The sequence below is a fragment of the Brassica napus genome, chromosome C8, assembly GCF_020379485.1.
Source record: "Brassica napus cultivar Da-Ae chromosome C8, Da-Ae, whole genome shotgun sequence".
Taxonomy (NCBI): Eukaryota; Viridiplantae; Streptophyta; class Magnoliopsida; order Brassicales; family Brassicaceae; genus Brassica; species Brassica napus.
Window position 1 is genome coordinate 4,272,778 of NC_063451.1, and position 18,108 is coordinate 4,290,885.

Genomic DNA, 18,108 nt, shown 5'->3' on the forward strand with positions numbered 1-18,108 from the left:
AAATTGGAGACGGTTTTACGTGGAAAGACTGACGAATTAGCTGACATAAATAAAAGGCATCTTATAATATATATACATTCAAGTCATGTCACTATTATCCCCCAATATTGATATACATTTTTGAATCATTCAAAACCACTGGAAGTGAAATTTATTATATATAAACTTAAACTAGAATCTGCAAAACCGTGGCCACAAAGAAAACTTTTAATGATTCACTAACTTTCTCTATCTTTCGTCTTAGAGAAATTGCTTTTTATTTTTTTTCATTTAAAGTTGCTTTTTATTTAGTCTTTTTTGGGGTAAACGCATCATAAATATCATATAGTTTAGTAACAATGCACACTATATTTCAATCTTGTTCTAATTGCATAAATGAAAACTAATCAAACTTATTATCTTCAGCTTATAAAGTTGAAACCCGAATCCACCTAATGTTTAAGGTACAAACAAAAACCAGCACGAAGCGGTTTAAGGTCGGTTTACAAGGTTTTGGAGTTTTCAATTTTAGAGTTTGTAAAGAGAAAAATCGATTTAGGAATTAGTTTTTTTTTTTTTTTGGTCAAACAACTTGTTTCATTCAAATAAAAGCTTACACTCCATCAATGGAGAAATTTTTTGCCATGGATCTCAATGTTTTCCAAACGAGGTACATAAACAAAGGTGATAGACTCAAATAAACGACTAAAGTGATAAATATCGAACATGATCCCAAACAGAGCAGGTCGCGATTCCTTAGCCTTCACCATGGAGATGAGAACCTGTGAATCAGACAGGACCGTAAGAGAACGAATGTTGGACGAGGCAGCCATCATAACTGCAGAACGGATCGCTATGGCCTCAGCCACGAGAGCAGATGTGATGAATCGGCGGGAGAAGTTGATGTTCTCTGGTAGACTGGTGCGAGAGGTGTTATTGTGGTCGTGAAAGACTCCGCCAATACCGCAGACTCCGGAGATGGGATTCCATGCTGCATCAACGTGACAGGAGATACCCTGCAGTGGTGGTGGGGTACGAGCGATTCTTCTTGCTTGTGGCCGGACAGAGGAGGCCACACATGGTATATCACCATCAATTTGAGCATCCTGCCATTCTCTAGCATCCTTGATTGCTTTGAGGATGACTTCTGAACCTGCAAGCACATGACCATCAAAATACAGTTTGTTTCTTGCTTTCCATAGATTCCAACAAATCCAAGGCCATAACGGAACACGCAGTCCCACTGGGGGAAAAGAAATCAGTTTATTTGCCTCCGTAAACAGAACATTAGTGGAGGGAATAGATGCGTAAGGCCATGATTGAAAGGGAGCCAGGCCCAGACCCCTAGCGCGAAAGGACAGGAGGCTAGAACATGGAGATCATCCTCATGTCCTCCGCAGCGCTTGCATACAAAAGGTTGCATCCCTCGTCTTTCGAGGTTTGAGCTCACCGGGATGGCCATATTCGCCACTTTCCAAAGGAAGTCTTTTAATTTTGGTGACGTTTGCTGGTTCCATATTTGTTTCATCCAATCCCAACCCGGTAGTAGATTGTTCTCGTTTTGCCTCTGTTCCATCGCAAGCCCATACCCAGACTTGGTGGAGTAAGACCCCGTTTTATCTGATAGCCACACCACGGTGTCCTCAGCTTGGGTCGCGCTAGTGATTATCTTGAGGATCGTCTCCTCATACTGAGGTAAATGCAGCCGAATTCTCTCGGTATCCCAGTTGTTGGTCAATGGGCATAACAGGTCTCGAACATATGGAGACTCGTTTGTTGCAGTTGGGGGCCCGATTAGCGCTTTAGGTGCCTCCAAGGAGAGCCAAGGATCGCTCCAGACCCTTATCTTCTCTCTATTCCCCACAACCCAGCCAAGTCCTTTCATAAGTAGCTTCCTTCCTTCCATAATACTCCTCCAACCGTGTGAGGCCGAAGATGACATTGTGCATTCGAGAAAGGTGGAGTGGCGCCCATATTTGCCTAGCATAACCTGAGCTAGCAGAGAGTTTGGATCCTTTAACAGCCGCCACCAAATCTTAGCGAGGAAGGCATCATTGAAGCTCTCTACATCTCGAAACCCGAGCCCTCCAGCGTGTTTCGGTTTGGTTAACGTCGTCCATGCTACCCAGCACATCTTTCTATTTTCCGGATTAGAATCCCACTAGAATCGAGTGAGCAATGATTGGATCTGTTTACAAAGAGATGTGGGTAGTTTGAAGCAAGACATAGCATAGTTCGGCATAGCAGCCAGCACCGCTTTGAGCAAAACTTGTTTTCCTGCCCCCGAAAGAAAAGGTGTTGTCCAACTCTTGATTCTCTGCCTTATACGATCAAGAATAGAAGCGAAGATGTCTCGTTTCTTCCTACCGAATAGCTCGGGAAGACTTAAGTATTTGCCAATTCTGCCTTCTGCTGTGATCCCAAGCGATTCCTTCACCCTCGCTTTTACCTCCATTGGCGTTTTAGCGGAAAATGTGATGGCAGATTTGAGGAGGTTGATACACTGGCCCGAAACCGCCTCGTAGCTTCTTATGATGTCCTTCAGGGCTGTCACGCTCGCTGCACTGGATTTGCAAAAGAACATCGTATCATCGGCGAAGAGGAGGTGGTTAACCGGGGGGCTTCCACGCGCTACTCGGATACCCGGGAGAGACCCATTGTCTTGTGCCTTGATGCACATGGATGCGAGCACTTCCGTGCACATGATAAACAAATATGGTAACAGCGGATCACCTTGTCGTAATCCCCTAGACGGTTTGACTGATCCTTGTGGAGCTCTGTTTATCAGAAAGGAATAAGAAACCGTCTCCACGCACAGCATGACCCATGCGATCCATGTAGGATCAAACCCGAGCTGTGTAAGCACTACTTTCAAAAAGTTCCATTCAATCCGGTCATAGGCTTTGCTCATGTCCGTTTTCACGGCCATGGAGCAATACTTTTTTGCCTCTGATGTCCAAAGGAAGTGAAGTGTTTCATGAGTGATAAGGACATTATCCGTAATGGCACGGCCCGAAACAAAAGCATACTGCGTCTTGGAGATTAGCAGGGGTAGCAGTGGCTTAAGCCTCCTAGTAAGAATCTTTGCAATGATCTTGTAATGGGTGTTGCACAGAGCTATTGGCCAGTAATCCGAGACCTTCTGCGGGCTAGTATCCATAGGGATAAGCCGGATGTGAGTCTCATTCTGCCTCGGATGTAATACGCTCATCTCAAAGAAACAAAGAATGTCTTTGACAACATCCTCGCCTATGATATGCCAGTAGGACTGATAGAACTTGGAGGAAAATCCGTCGGGGCCAGGCACCTTGCTATTGTTGATAGAGAAGGTGGCCTCCTTTATCTCCTGATGGCTCGGTAGTCTCGTCAACATATCATTCAACTCAGCCGTAACCTTATTAGGTAGAGTCTGTGAAACCAAGGCGAGGTCTCCACCACTTGTGGAGGAGAATATTTCCTGGAAATATTTTGAAATCACGGAAGCTTTCTCCGCATCCTCATAGTACTCGGTTCCCTGTGAGTTCTCAATGACAGCTAGTGAATTCTGCATGCGTCGGGTCCGAGTTGCGGCGTGGAAGAATCCCGTGTTCCTGTCTCCGTTCTTTAACCATTGAATTCGACTTCGTTGGCTCCAGAATTGCTCCTCTTCCTTGTAAGCCGCACTTAGAGTCTTAGTGAGAGTGTCAATTCGAAGATGGTCTGGGCAGAGGGACGACAGAGCTTCATCCAGTTCAAGTTGAGTAGAATGGATTAACAGATTAGCTTTTTTTGTGGCACTTTTTTGTCCATTGAATGATCCTTCTGCGACATTCATTTAGCTTCTCAATCACCGAGGCCAAAGGAGAATGGTTCCACGCTTCGTCTACCAGCTCTGTGACCTCGGGTTCCTCCGTTAGTGACCGGTTGAATCTAAAGGATCCATGCTTCCTTGTCATCGAGGAGTTGAAGTACGTGATAAGGGGCCTATGATCCGATCCTTCGAAACGTAAGTAGAAACATCTTCCCATTGGATATTTCTCTGCCCATGAGCAGTTGGCCATGGATAGATCAAGGTGGGATCTGATAGAGTGAGAATACCGTGATCCTCTCTAGGAGAGGTGGTTACCTGAATGCTTGAGATCCCACAATCCGTTATGGGACACAAAGGATCGGAAGGCCGTGAAAGAACCCTCCCATCTCAAAGGGCCTCCCTCTTTCTCCGAATTATTTAAGATTTCATTGAAATCACCCGAGAGAAGCCAGGGGAGATCACGTCCTTCTCCTATCCGTGATACATTTTCCCAAAATGCAGTTCTATTTTCTACAGCCGGGGCACCATAAACGAAAGAGACAAAAGAATAAGAACCCTTGAAAGATACCTTGGTATCGATTATGTTGGGAGATGATTCTAGGATCTCAATGTTGATGTTATCCTTCCAGAGCAGGGCAAGGCCTCCTCCCGTTCCAGCAAGCGGGATGGAGAAGTAATGCGGGTAATGAAGCGTATGGAGCTTTGTCTTAATGAATTCATCATTGTTCTTCGTCTCCATGAGGAACATGATATCCGGAGAGATAGTTTTATAAATCTCCTTAATGCGACGAATTGTGAAGTGGTTCCCCAACCCTTGACAATTCCAAGTCATTATCGCTAAGGAAGAGATGGAGGAGGGGACCGAAAACCCGGCCCTAGATTCCTCCTAGTCGGTATAGGCACCGCAAATGATTTAGAGGTAGCTTTTCTGGCCTTACTCGTTCCGGCCTTATCACAAGGCATAGAGGTTGGCCTCTCCACACATTGTTTCTTGCGAGGTGGAATCAATGAGCGGGCAATATTTGACTTCCTCAAGTTGATACCATGCAGTGGACTTTGGGCAACTTTTCTCTTAACTGGGGCCCTAGCAGCACCTTGCTGCGGGCTTTGAGCCATTATCCTCTTCGTTGTAGCTCTAGCTATTTTGCGCTTCCCTGTTTGCTTACTTGCCGAAGGCTCCACTGCAATAGGGCCTTCGATGTCTAGGGTCGCACGGGTCCTCTCTCTGCTTCCTAGAGAGGACAAGCCACCAAGTCTTTGTAGCGCTGAGCTTCTTCGTGCGTTCTGTTCATTATCATCCAACAAGATAGGGGACTGATGGGGTTCCTCGTTGTATAGGACTTCTACCTCCATGAGTCTTCCAGAGTCTCCACTAGGAGTGCTTCTTCTACGTAGTTGATCTCTCAGATCTGGCGCTTCCACGCGCTCTAGAGCAGAGCGCCGTTCGCGCGATCGTGTCGCGTCTGAAGCCACGACTGGCTCCTCGATGTTTATTCCAATCTCCCTTATCGGGTTGGGAGAGGGAGTATGCACTGATGGGGACGCGTTTCGTCCAGTGGCAGAACTTCCTGCCTGGACTCCCGGCGACGTGTCTCTGTTTGTGTTCTGTTTCGATGAGAGCTTCGTATTTCGAAGCTCAGGGATGGAGCGGGATAGGTTGGATTAAGTTCTGGGGATATATTCCATTCTGCTTCGTTTTTGTCAATAGTCAGTGTTTCGACGACCGGTGGAAGGTCTTATGAAGTCAGAAAGCTTAGAATCGTTTGTTTCATCCCTCCTGGTTGAAACCTGGGAAGCTCTATTATCAGAGTAGCGAAGAGATTGTCGTGGTCTGTGGTTAGCCTCCTGTCGCTGAGAAGGTTGTCTATGATCTGGGGGCCTATATCCCCTTCTCTCGTCATGTCGCCTTTTGTCGGCTTCAATGCGCTCCAGAGCTAAAGCCTGAGTAATCCCGAGCTTCCTCTCTTTAGCAGGGAGTTCCCGGCCAGTTCTCCTCGGACAATCAATCTCCTCATGAGCAAGAGAGAAGCACGTGAAACAGTGTTTTTCAATTTTCAATTTTCAGGTATTCGAACTCCACCTCTGTGATATTTCGTGATGGCAGCTAAACTTCGGACTTCATCTCTGGGGGGAGGAGTCTGTTCAGCTCAACGCGCATACGAGCTTCTCTGGCGTCGCAGGTTTCTACGTTACCTAATGCATTACCAAAGCTATATTAAACGGTGGATCGGGTTTGTAGTTGAATCTCAGGTTTGTACCGATTAAAATTATATTTTAATTCCAACTGGTTTGATATCGGTTTTGGTACTGAACCATTAAAACTAAGTCAAACCTTTGTGTGTATGTATAAAGGTTTAAATCTTTCTGAATAGGGGATAATAGATTATGATATTTGGAAATGTGAGAATTATGTCGAGGTTAAAAATAATGTATAATTGTTACTATATGATATTTATGGTGTAAACTAAGTCGTTTATCCGTAGTTCTTATATCAACTTGGTAAATACGAAATGGAATATATATATATATATATATATATATGCCAACACCTTTTATCAGTGCAGATCCGGATTCATTTGATTTTTTCTTAAATATCTGTAATATCAAATCGTTTACAAAAAGATGAAAATCAAATCTGTAAAAAAAATCTATACTATTATTTAAAATTCATATTTTAAAATAAAATATAAATTTATATTTATATTGTTTTGTTCCAAAAAATATTTTTCAATAAAAAGTTAAAAACTGATATTAACTTGTGTTGTAAAGAAAACTCCTATTTATATTGTGTTGTAAATTTTTATCACTTACCTTATCAAATATTTTAAATTATTTTTTATTTTTGAGATAATTTTTTTATATTAATTTATAATTAATAATATAATCTAATAAATAAATCTAATTCTTTATTAATGGTAACAACGATTTTAACCACTATACCTAATAACTGAATATTAATCAGGTAAAATTCTTAATTTTCTATAACTGAAAATTTTTATATTGAGTAATTTCAGAGACTTATTTACGAATAATGAATGTAGTGTAAAAATAATTTTTCAAAATAATTTTTAAATATTTATAATACATGAGAATTTTCAAGAAAAAATATAAACAATAACTTATCATTATAGTCTTTTAATTAGTATTGTATGTATTAATAATTAATTATAAAAAATTTTATGTCTACGTATGTGGACAAATCACCTAGTTAGAAAATACATATGATTGTGTAAACAAATATTTTCTTATTCAAGAATAATTAAAAAAATAAAATCTATAAATAATTTATTTTTAAAGTAATAATACATTTTACTCTTTCATGGTGTTGTCGCCTCTCTTTGAAGACGAAGAATAAACCTTAAACCATGGTTGAAGGACTTGAGTTGAAAGGCATAATGTGCGCCAACACCCGATATGGTCACCGCCATCGCCATGCCCGTCGACAACTCAGACATGTGATACAGGAAAGGAGGAAAAAGTAGAAGAGTGAAGGAAGTTTGAAATAAGAGGCAAGCAAAAGTCGTCGTTTACGTTAAGTGGCAGCAACGTTGTTTCAAGCAACGGACACAACAACTCGTTTAAATAAGTCCTTTCTTAGAAACATTTCACTATTCAGAAAATTCGAAATTGTTGTTGCTTCTCTTTTCTTAAACTCTGAGTGACGATTGAGGTGTAAAAATCGCTTGTGATTCTTCATACTGAGTAAGGATCGGCGTTTTATGAACGTTGGGTTCTGTATTGGTTACGAATTCGTTTGTTAATCGAGATATACATTTTTTCGTTATTAAAGGTATCAGAGCTCTGTCGATCTTTTGGAGGTGGTGATGGAAACGAGATCGCAATCAAGGTTGAAGGAGGCGATGGTTCGTGATGTGGAAGGTTCGTTTGGATCGAGAATCACCATTTTGGAGGTGAAGATGGAAGATCAAGCTGAGAAACTTAACCACAAGTTAGATCAACACATTGCGGAGATTTTTGAAGCGATTCGTTTGATTTCGTATCCAAAAGGACAAACATATGCGAATGATGATCGGAAATCTGATCATCCTTCTCCAATGTCAAACTCATACAAATCTGGTAAATGTTGATCTGGTACAGTTAATCACTACTCTGGAAGAAATAGATTAGCGAAGCTTGATTTTCTTCGGTTTAGTGGTGATAATGTGAAGGAGTGGTTGTCTAAGATTAAGCAGTTCTTTTCGATTGATATGACACCGGATGATTTGAAGGTGGGATTAGCATCTGTGCATTTTGATGGTTTAGCTTTGGCTTGGCATCAATCTATGATGCAATCGGATGAAGGACAAGATCTTTTGTATGATTGGATGACTTATCAGATGTTGTTGGTGGAGCGTTTTGAAAATGTGTTGGACGAATAGATCGTAGAGTTGAAGGAAACGGATGGGATTGTGGATTATCATGGGAAGTTTGATTTGATTCGTGTGCGTGTGAAGCTTTCGGAGGCATACTTAGTAAGTGCTTATTTAGCGGGACTGCAAACCGATACACATGTTTCAGCCTCAAATTGTTCGCCAGTGTCTCATGCTTGGCCGTTTGTACGAGAAGGCACACCCTAAAAAGCCATTTCAGTTGACTTGGTCCCAATCAAAACCGGTAAACAACAGTGAAGGCATCTTGCCTTAAAAGAAGGAGAGTGGTAAAGTAGTAAGTCCGGGGGAGAAGTTTGATAAACTACCTTGGAAGCCTATATCACAAGAAGAAATGAGTAAGAGAAGAGCTGATGGTTTGTGTTATTTTTGTGATGAGAAATACCCTTCTGGTCATTATCTGAAGAATAAGAAGACTCAATTGTTTATGATTGAACCTGAAGAGGAGGAAGTGGATATCGTAGAGAAGGATCAGACTGTGGAAGAGGGTGAATGTGATTGTGATCAAATTTCTGTTAACGTGGTTGCATGGATATCTGGTTATAGAACTATGAGAGTTAAGGGAGTGTTTGGGAAGCGTTCTATCTTTGTGTTGATTGATACAGTATCCACACACAATTTTATTGAAAGAAACGTAGCAGAAAAGTTGGATTGCACATGATTTCCTTCTGGACAAACAAAGATGGCCGTTGCAGATGGAAGTAAATTGGCAGTTTCGGCGAAGATTGAGCAGTTACGTACAGTGGAACTTTCAACATAACTCGTTCATTATTGATTTTATGGTAATTCCACTTGGAGGGTGTGACATGGTGCTAGGAGTTCAATGGTTGGAACAGTGGGGACCCATAACTTCACATGGTGCTAGGAGTTCAATGGTTAGAACACTGGGGACCCATAACTAGGGATTTCCAACAGTTGACTATGAAGTTTAAACAAGGAGATAAGTATGTGTTGTTACATGGATTGAAGGATGGTTCAGTGCGGGCAATGAAGGCTCAGAAACTGAACCAATACAAGGAGGAGGAAGTGCAGTTGTCTATGCTTTGTGTGAAATCGGTTGAAGAACGGAATTCTATTTCTCTTTGCTCTGTGGATAAGGAAGGGATCAATTGGAAGTTTTTTCGGAGGTGTCATCTTTATTGACGGAGTTTGAATATAATTTAAGGAACCTAAGTCATTGCCACCATTTTGGGAACATCATAACCACAAAATTTTCTTGTTGGAAGGTTCCAACCCAGTAAACCAAAGACCATACCGCTATGCCATGTACCAGAAGAATAAAATTGATAAAATGGTGCAAAATCTGTTGTAGGCAGATACAATACAGCATAGTTTGAGTTCTTATGCGTCATCAGTCATCTTAGTAAAGAAAAAGGATGAAAGTTGGCGTCTTTGCGTTGATTACCGTGTCCTTAAGTTGTTGACAGTAAAGGATAAGTTTCATATTCCCTTAATTGAAGACTTAATGAACAAGTTGGGAGGTTCCAAGATCTATTCGAAAGTTGATCTCAGAGCAGGTTATCATCAAGTTCGAATGGATCCAATTGCTGTTCACAAGACTGCAGTCAAGACACATAGTGGCCATTTTGAATATCTAGTTATGCCTTTCGGCTTAACTAATGCTCCTGCTACCTTTCAAGGACCGATGAATGCTGTGTTTCAGGAGTTATTTGAAGAAGAGTGTATTGATTTTTTTTATGATATCCTCATATACAGTCTTCCGATTGCAGTCCATGTTGAGCATTCGCTAAAAGTTTTTGAGTTGATGCGCGAGCACAAGTTGTATGCGAAGATGAGTAAATGTTCTTTTGCCACAAGTAGAGTGGAGTATTTGGGGCACTACATTCAAGCAGAGGGTGTCTCTACTGATCGACAAAAAAAAATTGGCTGTTAAGGAGTGGCATGTTCCATCTAGTCTGAAGAAGTTGCGAGGGTTCTTAGGACTGGCAGAATATTAACGACGGTTTGTGAGGGGCTTTGGGACCATTGCAAAGCCATTGACTATGTAAACAAAGAAGGATAGTTTTGAGTAGACGGATGAAGCAGAGTTGGCATTTGAGAAGCTTAAGAAAGTGTTATGTGAGGCTCCTGTTTTAGCTTTACGTTGCTTTGATAAACCTTTCGTGGTTGAGACTGATGCTTGCGGCCATGGAATTGGAGCTGTCTTAATGCAGGAGGGTCATCCAGTGGCTTATATTAGTCGCCATTTAAAGGGCAAGCATTTACATTTGTCTATCTACGAGAAGGAGTTGTTGGCAGTTGTTTTTGCTATACAAAAGTGGCGTCACTACTTGTTATCTCGCCATTTTGTCTTCAGAAAAAAATTAGAAGAGTCTCAAGTATAGTTGCCCAAGTTATTGGAATTTGACCACGAGATACAGTATCGTTAGGGGAAAGATAATGTAGTCGTTGATGCCTTGTCTTGTGTTGAGGGTTCGGAGATCTTGCATATGGCAATGTCGGTCCTGGAGTGTGATCTTTTGAAGCAAATTCAAGACCTTATGTGGATGATGTCGTGATCAAGTAGTTGATGAAAGATTTGGAGGATAAGCCTTTATGTAAGAAAAATTTCACTTGGTCTCAAGAAATATTAAGGAGAAATAGTAAGATTGTAGTACCATCGAGTGAGACACTCAGAGATTCCATTCTTCACTGGCTTCATTGCTCTAGTTCAGGAGGTCATTCTGGTCGAGATGTCACTCATGAGCGGGTTAAGAGTTTGTTCTATTGTAAGGGTATGTCTAAGGACATACATAAGTTCATTAGAGAATGTCAAGTGTGTCAACAGTATAAGTATGATACTGCTGCTTACCCAAGATTGATTCAGGCTTTACCTATACGTGAGGCAATTTGGACTGACGTTTCTCTTGATTTCATTGATGGATTGCCTCTCTCCTTTGGAAAGTCTGTGATATTGGTGGTGGTAGATAGGCTAACTAAGGCAGCTCATTTCATTGCCTTAGCTCATCCTTATTCAGCTTCGTCAGTGGCTCAAAGTTTCTTGGATAACATTTTCAAGTTACATGGGTTTCCTCGTTCTATTGTGAGTGATCGTGATGCCGTTTTCTTGAGTTAGTTTTGGAGGGAGTTGTTCAGTCTACAGGGCGTTGCTCTTAACATGTCAAGTGCATAACACCCTCAGAGTGACGGGCAGACAGAGTTTGTCAATCGGTGCGTAGAGTCTTATCTGAGGTGCATGTGTAGCGATCGGCCTCATCTTTGGAGCAAGTGGCTTCCTCAAGCGGAGTATTGGTATAATACCAATTATCATACAACCATTCAAACTGCTCCTTATGAGGCAGTGCATGGTCAAGCTCCTCCGATCCATTTACCTTATCTTCCGGGTGAATCGAAAGTCGCTGTGATTGGTAAGTGTCTGTAGGAATCGGGAAGACATGCTTTTGATGCTGAAATTTCACTTGTTTCGCGCTCAGCATCGTATGCAGCAGTTCGTAGATCAACACATGACTGATAGGAGTTTCGAGAATGGTGATTATTTGAATGTGAAGCTCCAACCATATCGTCAGAAGTCTGTGGTGTTGCGTTCTAATTAGAAGCTGGCACCAAAATACTTTGGCCCTTACAAAATTATTGATAAGTGTGGTGTGGTGGCTTACAAGGTGGATTTACCTTCTACATCACAGATTCACCTTGTATTCCACGTTTCCCTGTTGAAGTAAATGATTGGTACTGCTACTACTTCAACTGAGCTTCCGGTTACCTTGTCGGATCTGTTGATGAAGGAACATGAGTCTATTTTGGAGAGGAAGATGGTGAAACGCTAGGGACGTGCAGCTAAGAAAGTCCTGGTTAAATGGAAGAATGCACCAATTGATGAAGCTTCGTGGGAGTTCCTGTTTTACATTACTCGGAACTTTCCTGCTTTTAAACCTTGAGGTCAAGGTTTCTTGGAGAGGAAGGATTTGATACAGGAAAGGAGGGAAGAATAGAAGAGTGAATAGATTTTGAAATAAGAAGCAAGCAAATTCTTTGTTTACGTTAAGTAGCAGTGTCGTCGTTTCAAGCAACGGACACAACAAAATATCTCGTTTAAATAAGTCATTTTTTAGAAACATTTCACTATTCAGAAAATTCAAAATTATTCTTGCTTCTCTTTTCTTAAACTCTGAGTGACGATTGAGGTGTGAAGATCGCTTGTGATTCTTTCGGCATTTTATGAACATTGGGTTATGTATTGGTTACGAATTTGTTTGTTAATCGAGATATACATTTTTCGTTATTAACGTGATCATCACTTCGTCGCGCATCAGGTCAATCATCCTCTGGAAACTCATTTTTAGCCATGACATATAGGTGTTTTTAAAATACATATTAGTTGTTTTGGAATCTTTTTAGTATGTTTTCGGGTTTTGGAGTGATTTGGAGGAAAGTGGTGATTTTGGTGCATTTTGGAGATAAAATGTTAAAGACCTGTAGCTGACTATCGACCAGCTTAGCGATTGATGATCAAGGATGATAATCGATCGACACACACTCGGTGTTGTCGATCGACGGCGAAGCGCAGTGGCCAGAATGGTTCCAGCCGACTTTAAGCCCAAGTCCCACAAGAATTACCAGATTACCCCTGGCGAGTTTTAACCTAATATTTATGTGCTTTGTCATTGTTCTAGACAACACACGCTTTTCTTACTTTCATACAACAAAATACTTAGAGACTTAGGTTTGGAGAGAAGATCCAAGAACTCCTACAGAAATTTGTGATTGGAACTCCAGTTTTCTACTCTATTCCATTTATGCAGTTTTTATATCTTGTTGTTATGAATTGCTTAGTTATGTCTGAGTAGTACTCTTTGTTAGATTTAGGGTTCAGATATTCATGAGGGATTAGCCCAAAATATTGAATTGCTAAGTGTTAGGATATAAATCAACTAAATTGTTCTTAATGCATGTGTTCTAGAGTAGCTAACTAGGACCTTGCCTATAGATACTAGGGTGCAAGCGGAAGCTTGGTTCTCTGTCTGAATTAGTTTAGATTATGCTAGGATTACTAGAAACAATCGGAAGCTGATTTAGTTAAATCTAGTGAACACATCAAACCCGTGCGATAACGCTTCATGGAAGGTTCATCGATCGACAACTTATTAGTTATATCGATCAACGGGCTGAAAGGTGTATCGATCAACACCCCGTTGTCTCAAGACCAACAAGCGACAGCTGAGGTCCTAGATCTAGCGATAGATAGTCTAAAAATACGAAAGTTGATAGACTATTCTTATTGTTTGAGTTCTATAATATCCATTATATGTTTAATATCTATATCATAATAATCCTGATTGTCTGAATAAAAACCTTAAGTCTAATGTTTCCCACATCTGTCCTAAAACCACACTCAATCAATCGAACAATTACTTGGTCACCCCTGCTATTTACTATTTTAAAACTTATTTGCCTAGTTTAACTACATAACTAGATAGATCTATTGTGTGTCTTACTTCCATGTGAATTCGATTCCTAAATACTACAACTCGACCTCTTATTGAGAGAATAAAACAGTCTTTAGGGTAATTTTAGTGATATCACTCAACAAGGACGAGAAATCCTACGGTCACTCTCACTTCGTCGAAGACGTTGTTCTCTCCTTCCACGGACAATTTGCACTCTCCGGAAGCTGGGACGGGGAGCTTCGTCTCAGGGATTTCGCCACTGGAATCAGTCTCCACTCGACGTTTCGTGGGACACACGAAAGACGTCCTCTATGTTGCTCTCTCCATTGATAACCGTCAGATCGTTTCTGCGTCTTGTGACGGTACGATCAAGCTGTGGAACACGCTTGGAGAGTGCAAGTATACGATCTCTGACCAAGGTGAGGGACACAAGCAATGGGTTAGTTGTGTTAGGTTTAGTCCTAACACGCTTGTTCCGACCATTGTGTCTGCTTCTTGGGATCACACCATTAAGCTATTAGGTATGTAACACTATTGCTGAGCACTCTGGTTACTTGAACACTGGCTGTTTCGCTCTTTCGCCTGATGGTTCTTTGTGTTCTAGTGGTGCGAAAGATGGTGCGATCTTGCTTTGGGATTTTGCTGAAGGGAAGAAGCTTTACTCTCTTGAGGCAGGCTCGATTATCCACTCTCTATCCGTTAGTCCCAATAGATACTGGTTGTGAGCTGCGATGGAGAATAGCATTAGAATATGGGATCTTGAGAGCAAGAGTGTTGTTGAGGATTAGAAGGGTGATCTTAAGGCTGAGGCTGAGAAGTCTGATTCATCTGCTGGAACCCGAAACGAGACTAAGGTATAGGATTTTAAACTAACTTAATGATTGATTCCAAGTTTTGCCATTTGTAGTTGACAAGAATTGTATATTGATTCAATTAATATTAGATATCTGTTAATCATTCTTGTAAGGAAGAGTAGTGTACCTTAGATTCAGAAACATGTCTTGTTCATGATAGCTCGTTTCTCAATTTTCTCATGTCTGATTTGAGATTTTATTATGGCTTATATGTTCCTAATTTGGAATGCAAAATATATGTTCCTAATGTGGAATGCAAAATGCAGGTGATATACTGCAAGTGGAGTGCAGATGGAGATACGTTGTTCAGTGGATACACAGATGAAGTTATCAGGGTTTGGGGGTTTTTGTCGTTATTAGAGAAGAAGAGAAGACATGATGATCACTCCAATTTTTTCTATCGATTCAAATGGCTTCTCTTCTGTACTAGTGTATTGAGATTGATTTTTTTCTAGGGTTAATGTCTGTAAAGTGTTTAGGATGTTGCCACTTTTCATTTACCATGTCTCTCTCCATCGTCCATATCTGTGTAGGCTTTGCTTTGTACCCACTTGTTTCTTAGACTGTTCTCTTTAGGCTTTTAGGAGTTAATGTTTCCGAGATACGCTATGTAATTTTTATGAGCACTTCTATGATGGTTGCTTGGGTCTCTTACGTCATGTTGGTAAATATCTTTTTGTATTTTGAACATATGTTGGGAATATCCTTGGCTAAACTCTCCGCCTATACCCGTTACTTTCCCGTGTATCCGCTAGGCGGTAGTCATCCGATTAGTTTCCTCTTCAATCCAATTTTTCAAACATTTTACAATTTAATTTATCATATTATAGACTTTTCACTAAAATTAATTCATAAAATCTAATAAAATATATTATAACAATAAAAACTGTACAAAGTAACTAGTTTTAGTCTATAAATCTAAAAATGAAAAGTCATACAATAATATTATATTTATAAAATTTAATTAAATATCAAATAATATTATATTAAAAAATATCAAATAATATTATATTTAAAAATATCAAATAATCCAATAACTAGTCCTTAATTAATCCCATTTAATCTCCAATTTTCTTGTTAGACGCTAGGTCTAGGTTTATCGACTTGCGCCTAACGAATTCTTGAACCTTGTTAATATCTTAGCCATAAGATTTAACGTTTTATGTCAGTTAAGTGATTTAATCTCAGGTTAAAATAAGGGTTAATTTTCTAATTAACCAATTTCAGAAATAATATTTTGAAGAAATTTTAATATTACCGCAAGTTTGATACTATTTTTTCAAATTTACTCTTAAAATATAACCATTTTTATAAATACTTTAAATTAGTGATAAAAATAAAATTAACTCTCATATTATTTATATATTTAAGAATATTTTATAAAACATTTATAAAAGTTTATAAACACAACTCCATCCTCTAAATAGTAGACCCTAAACCATAATTACTAAACTCTAAACTTAAATGTTATGATATATTTCATTGAGTGTATTTTTGAAAATTCCTAGTCAACTTAAAGTATTTTAAGAAATTTCTCTATTAAGAATATTACTATGATTTTAACATTATTCAGTAAGTAACACGTAGCGCTTCTTTTATCCAATTATATTCTTGTGTGTAGCAAGTAAACGGTAAAAATGAAGATAGCTATGATGACGGTTATAAAAAATATGGCTATAAAAACATTATTATATTAGAATGTTGTATGAGTACTATACTACAAATGTTTGTAAAATAGATTTTTTAAAGGTGAAAAATAAAAGAAAATAAGATTAAGATTTGATAGTACAAATTTTCAAATTTCTTTTGGTAAAAACTCAGTGCCTGTCCTGGACTTGTTCGGCACCTAAAGGTGACAACAAAAATGCTACCCTTTAACAACAATTAAAATTTACTATATTTTAAATATATAATCAAAATAATACCAAATATTACTAAAATTTAAGTTAAAGGATAACAAAACATCGAAATATAATTTTCAAATCATCTTATTTGTTTTTTATCTTTCTATTTAAAGTTAACTTGATTAATTTCTAATACTAATTTTAATGGAAATTTATACAAATACAAAGAAAAATGAACAAAATATATAGTATATAGATAGAGAAAAACATATAATACGATAACATCATCCTTCACAACTTTTATTGTTTTCATAGATTTTCATAGAATATTAAATCTCTATGATAGTTATAAATTTCTGAATTTCAGGATTTTCTAAAAATATTACAAAAATGCACAAGAAAATACAGAAAAGACGTACATGAAACTCCCATAGAGCTACTTGGACAAAGATCAACCACAATGAAACAATGGAACATGAACAACTGGCAGTTCAAATTAATTGTTATAATATCTTTTAGTTCTAGTCCCACTTCTGTTTTAGCAAAACCGAAAAAATTAAAATAAAGATGGAGAAAATAAATCATCTTTTAAGAAAACAAAAGAAATAATTAGGTCTTGTTTCAGTAAATTATCTATCTAATAATATATTATTTTATATAATATGCTTGATAAAAAAGTTAGGGATGTTGAAATGTATAACCAAATTTTCAGTATTCGGGAATGAATAAGTGCTTAGTAGATGTTATTTATCAGAAAATAAAAGTTTAGGAAAAGAAAAAAAAATGATACGTAGATCTCGAACTTTTTACCTAAAGGATAGCACGCGAAGTTTAAGACCACTAGACTAAAGAGAATTTCATCAAATTTGGTACTCTTAAAATATCCATTATTTGTTGCTCCTAATATTTTAGCTTTATGGGTTTTAGTCCAAAGCCAGCCTAAGTAAAAACTACTTATATTTAAAAACATGAAACAATGTTTGGAACATAAGAAAATTACAAATTATATTTCAAAACAAAATAGAATACTTTTGAGAAATCCTCAAAATAAAATAGAACATGATAAAATGGTATAGTAATAGAACATATTTTACATAATAGAAATGGAACATTAAAAGAAACAAACATAATACATATTGAGTTACATTTTTATTTTATATGTATATAATATAATAGAACACAATAAATAAATTTGTATCTTCTCAGATCAAACTTTTTTTAACTCACGATGATGACAGAGATACATATATGATCGAGGAAAAGGTGCATGTAAATATTGTTATTGGGTACAATAGGTAGAAGATAAGAAGATGCGGTGGAAATGGTGAGGAAAAGATGAAGAAGACGATGGCAGAAACGAATATGATGACGATTCGGTTGGTGATGGTGATACCGATTGTACATGCAGAGGTGACTAAATCATAGAGATCGAAAGTTTATGTGTTCATTGGTGTGAACAAGAAGCAGACAATGAAAGAAAGAAGAAGAAGAAAAAAAAATAGAAATAATTGCATCAATTGTTTTAAGGAGTATTTTCGTAAACAAGATAAAAAAAATATTGAATATTATGGTTAACTTTTTCTGTTAGATAAGTGAATTATAATTTGTTTTTTTCTTTCATAAATTCAATCTTCAATTTATATCTAACAATATTTATTTATTAATCTATTGCAAAAATTAGGTAGGAGGTAGACCGGTATTTCTTCACCCACTTTATAACCATTAACAACCATTTGTTTCCTCCAAAACAATTTGAATTTGAAAAAAAAGTTGGATCAATTTTCAATTTTTGTTTTATTACTTTCTAGAAAAAGTTAAAAAGAATACGCAAAACTATGTATTTATAGT

General features: G+C 38.3%; 1 protein-coding gene across 1 annotated transcript; it reads left to right on the forward strand.

Annotated features, from left to right (window-relative positions):
• Nucleotides 1-7,134: 7,134 nt before the first annotated feature.
• Nucleotides 7,135-8,148, forward strand: LOC106423727. The gene is made up of 3 exons (XM_048766646.1): nt 7,135-7,166; nt 7,560-7,756; nt 7,868-8,148. Exons 1-3 carry the CDS (start codon nt 7,135-7,137, stop codon nt 8,146-8,148), a joined length of 510 nt encoding a protein of 169 aa, XP_048622603.1.
• Nucleotides 8,149-18,108: the final 9,960 nt, after the last annotated feature.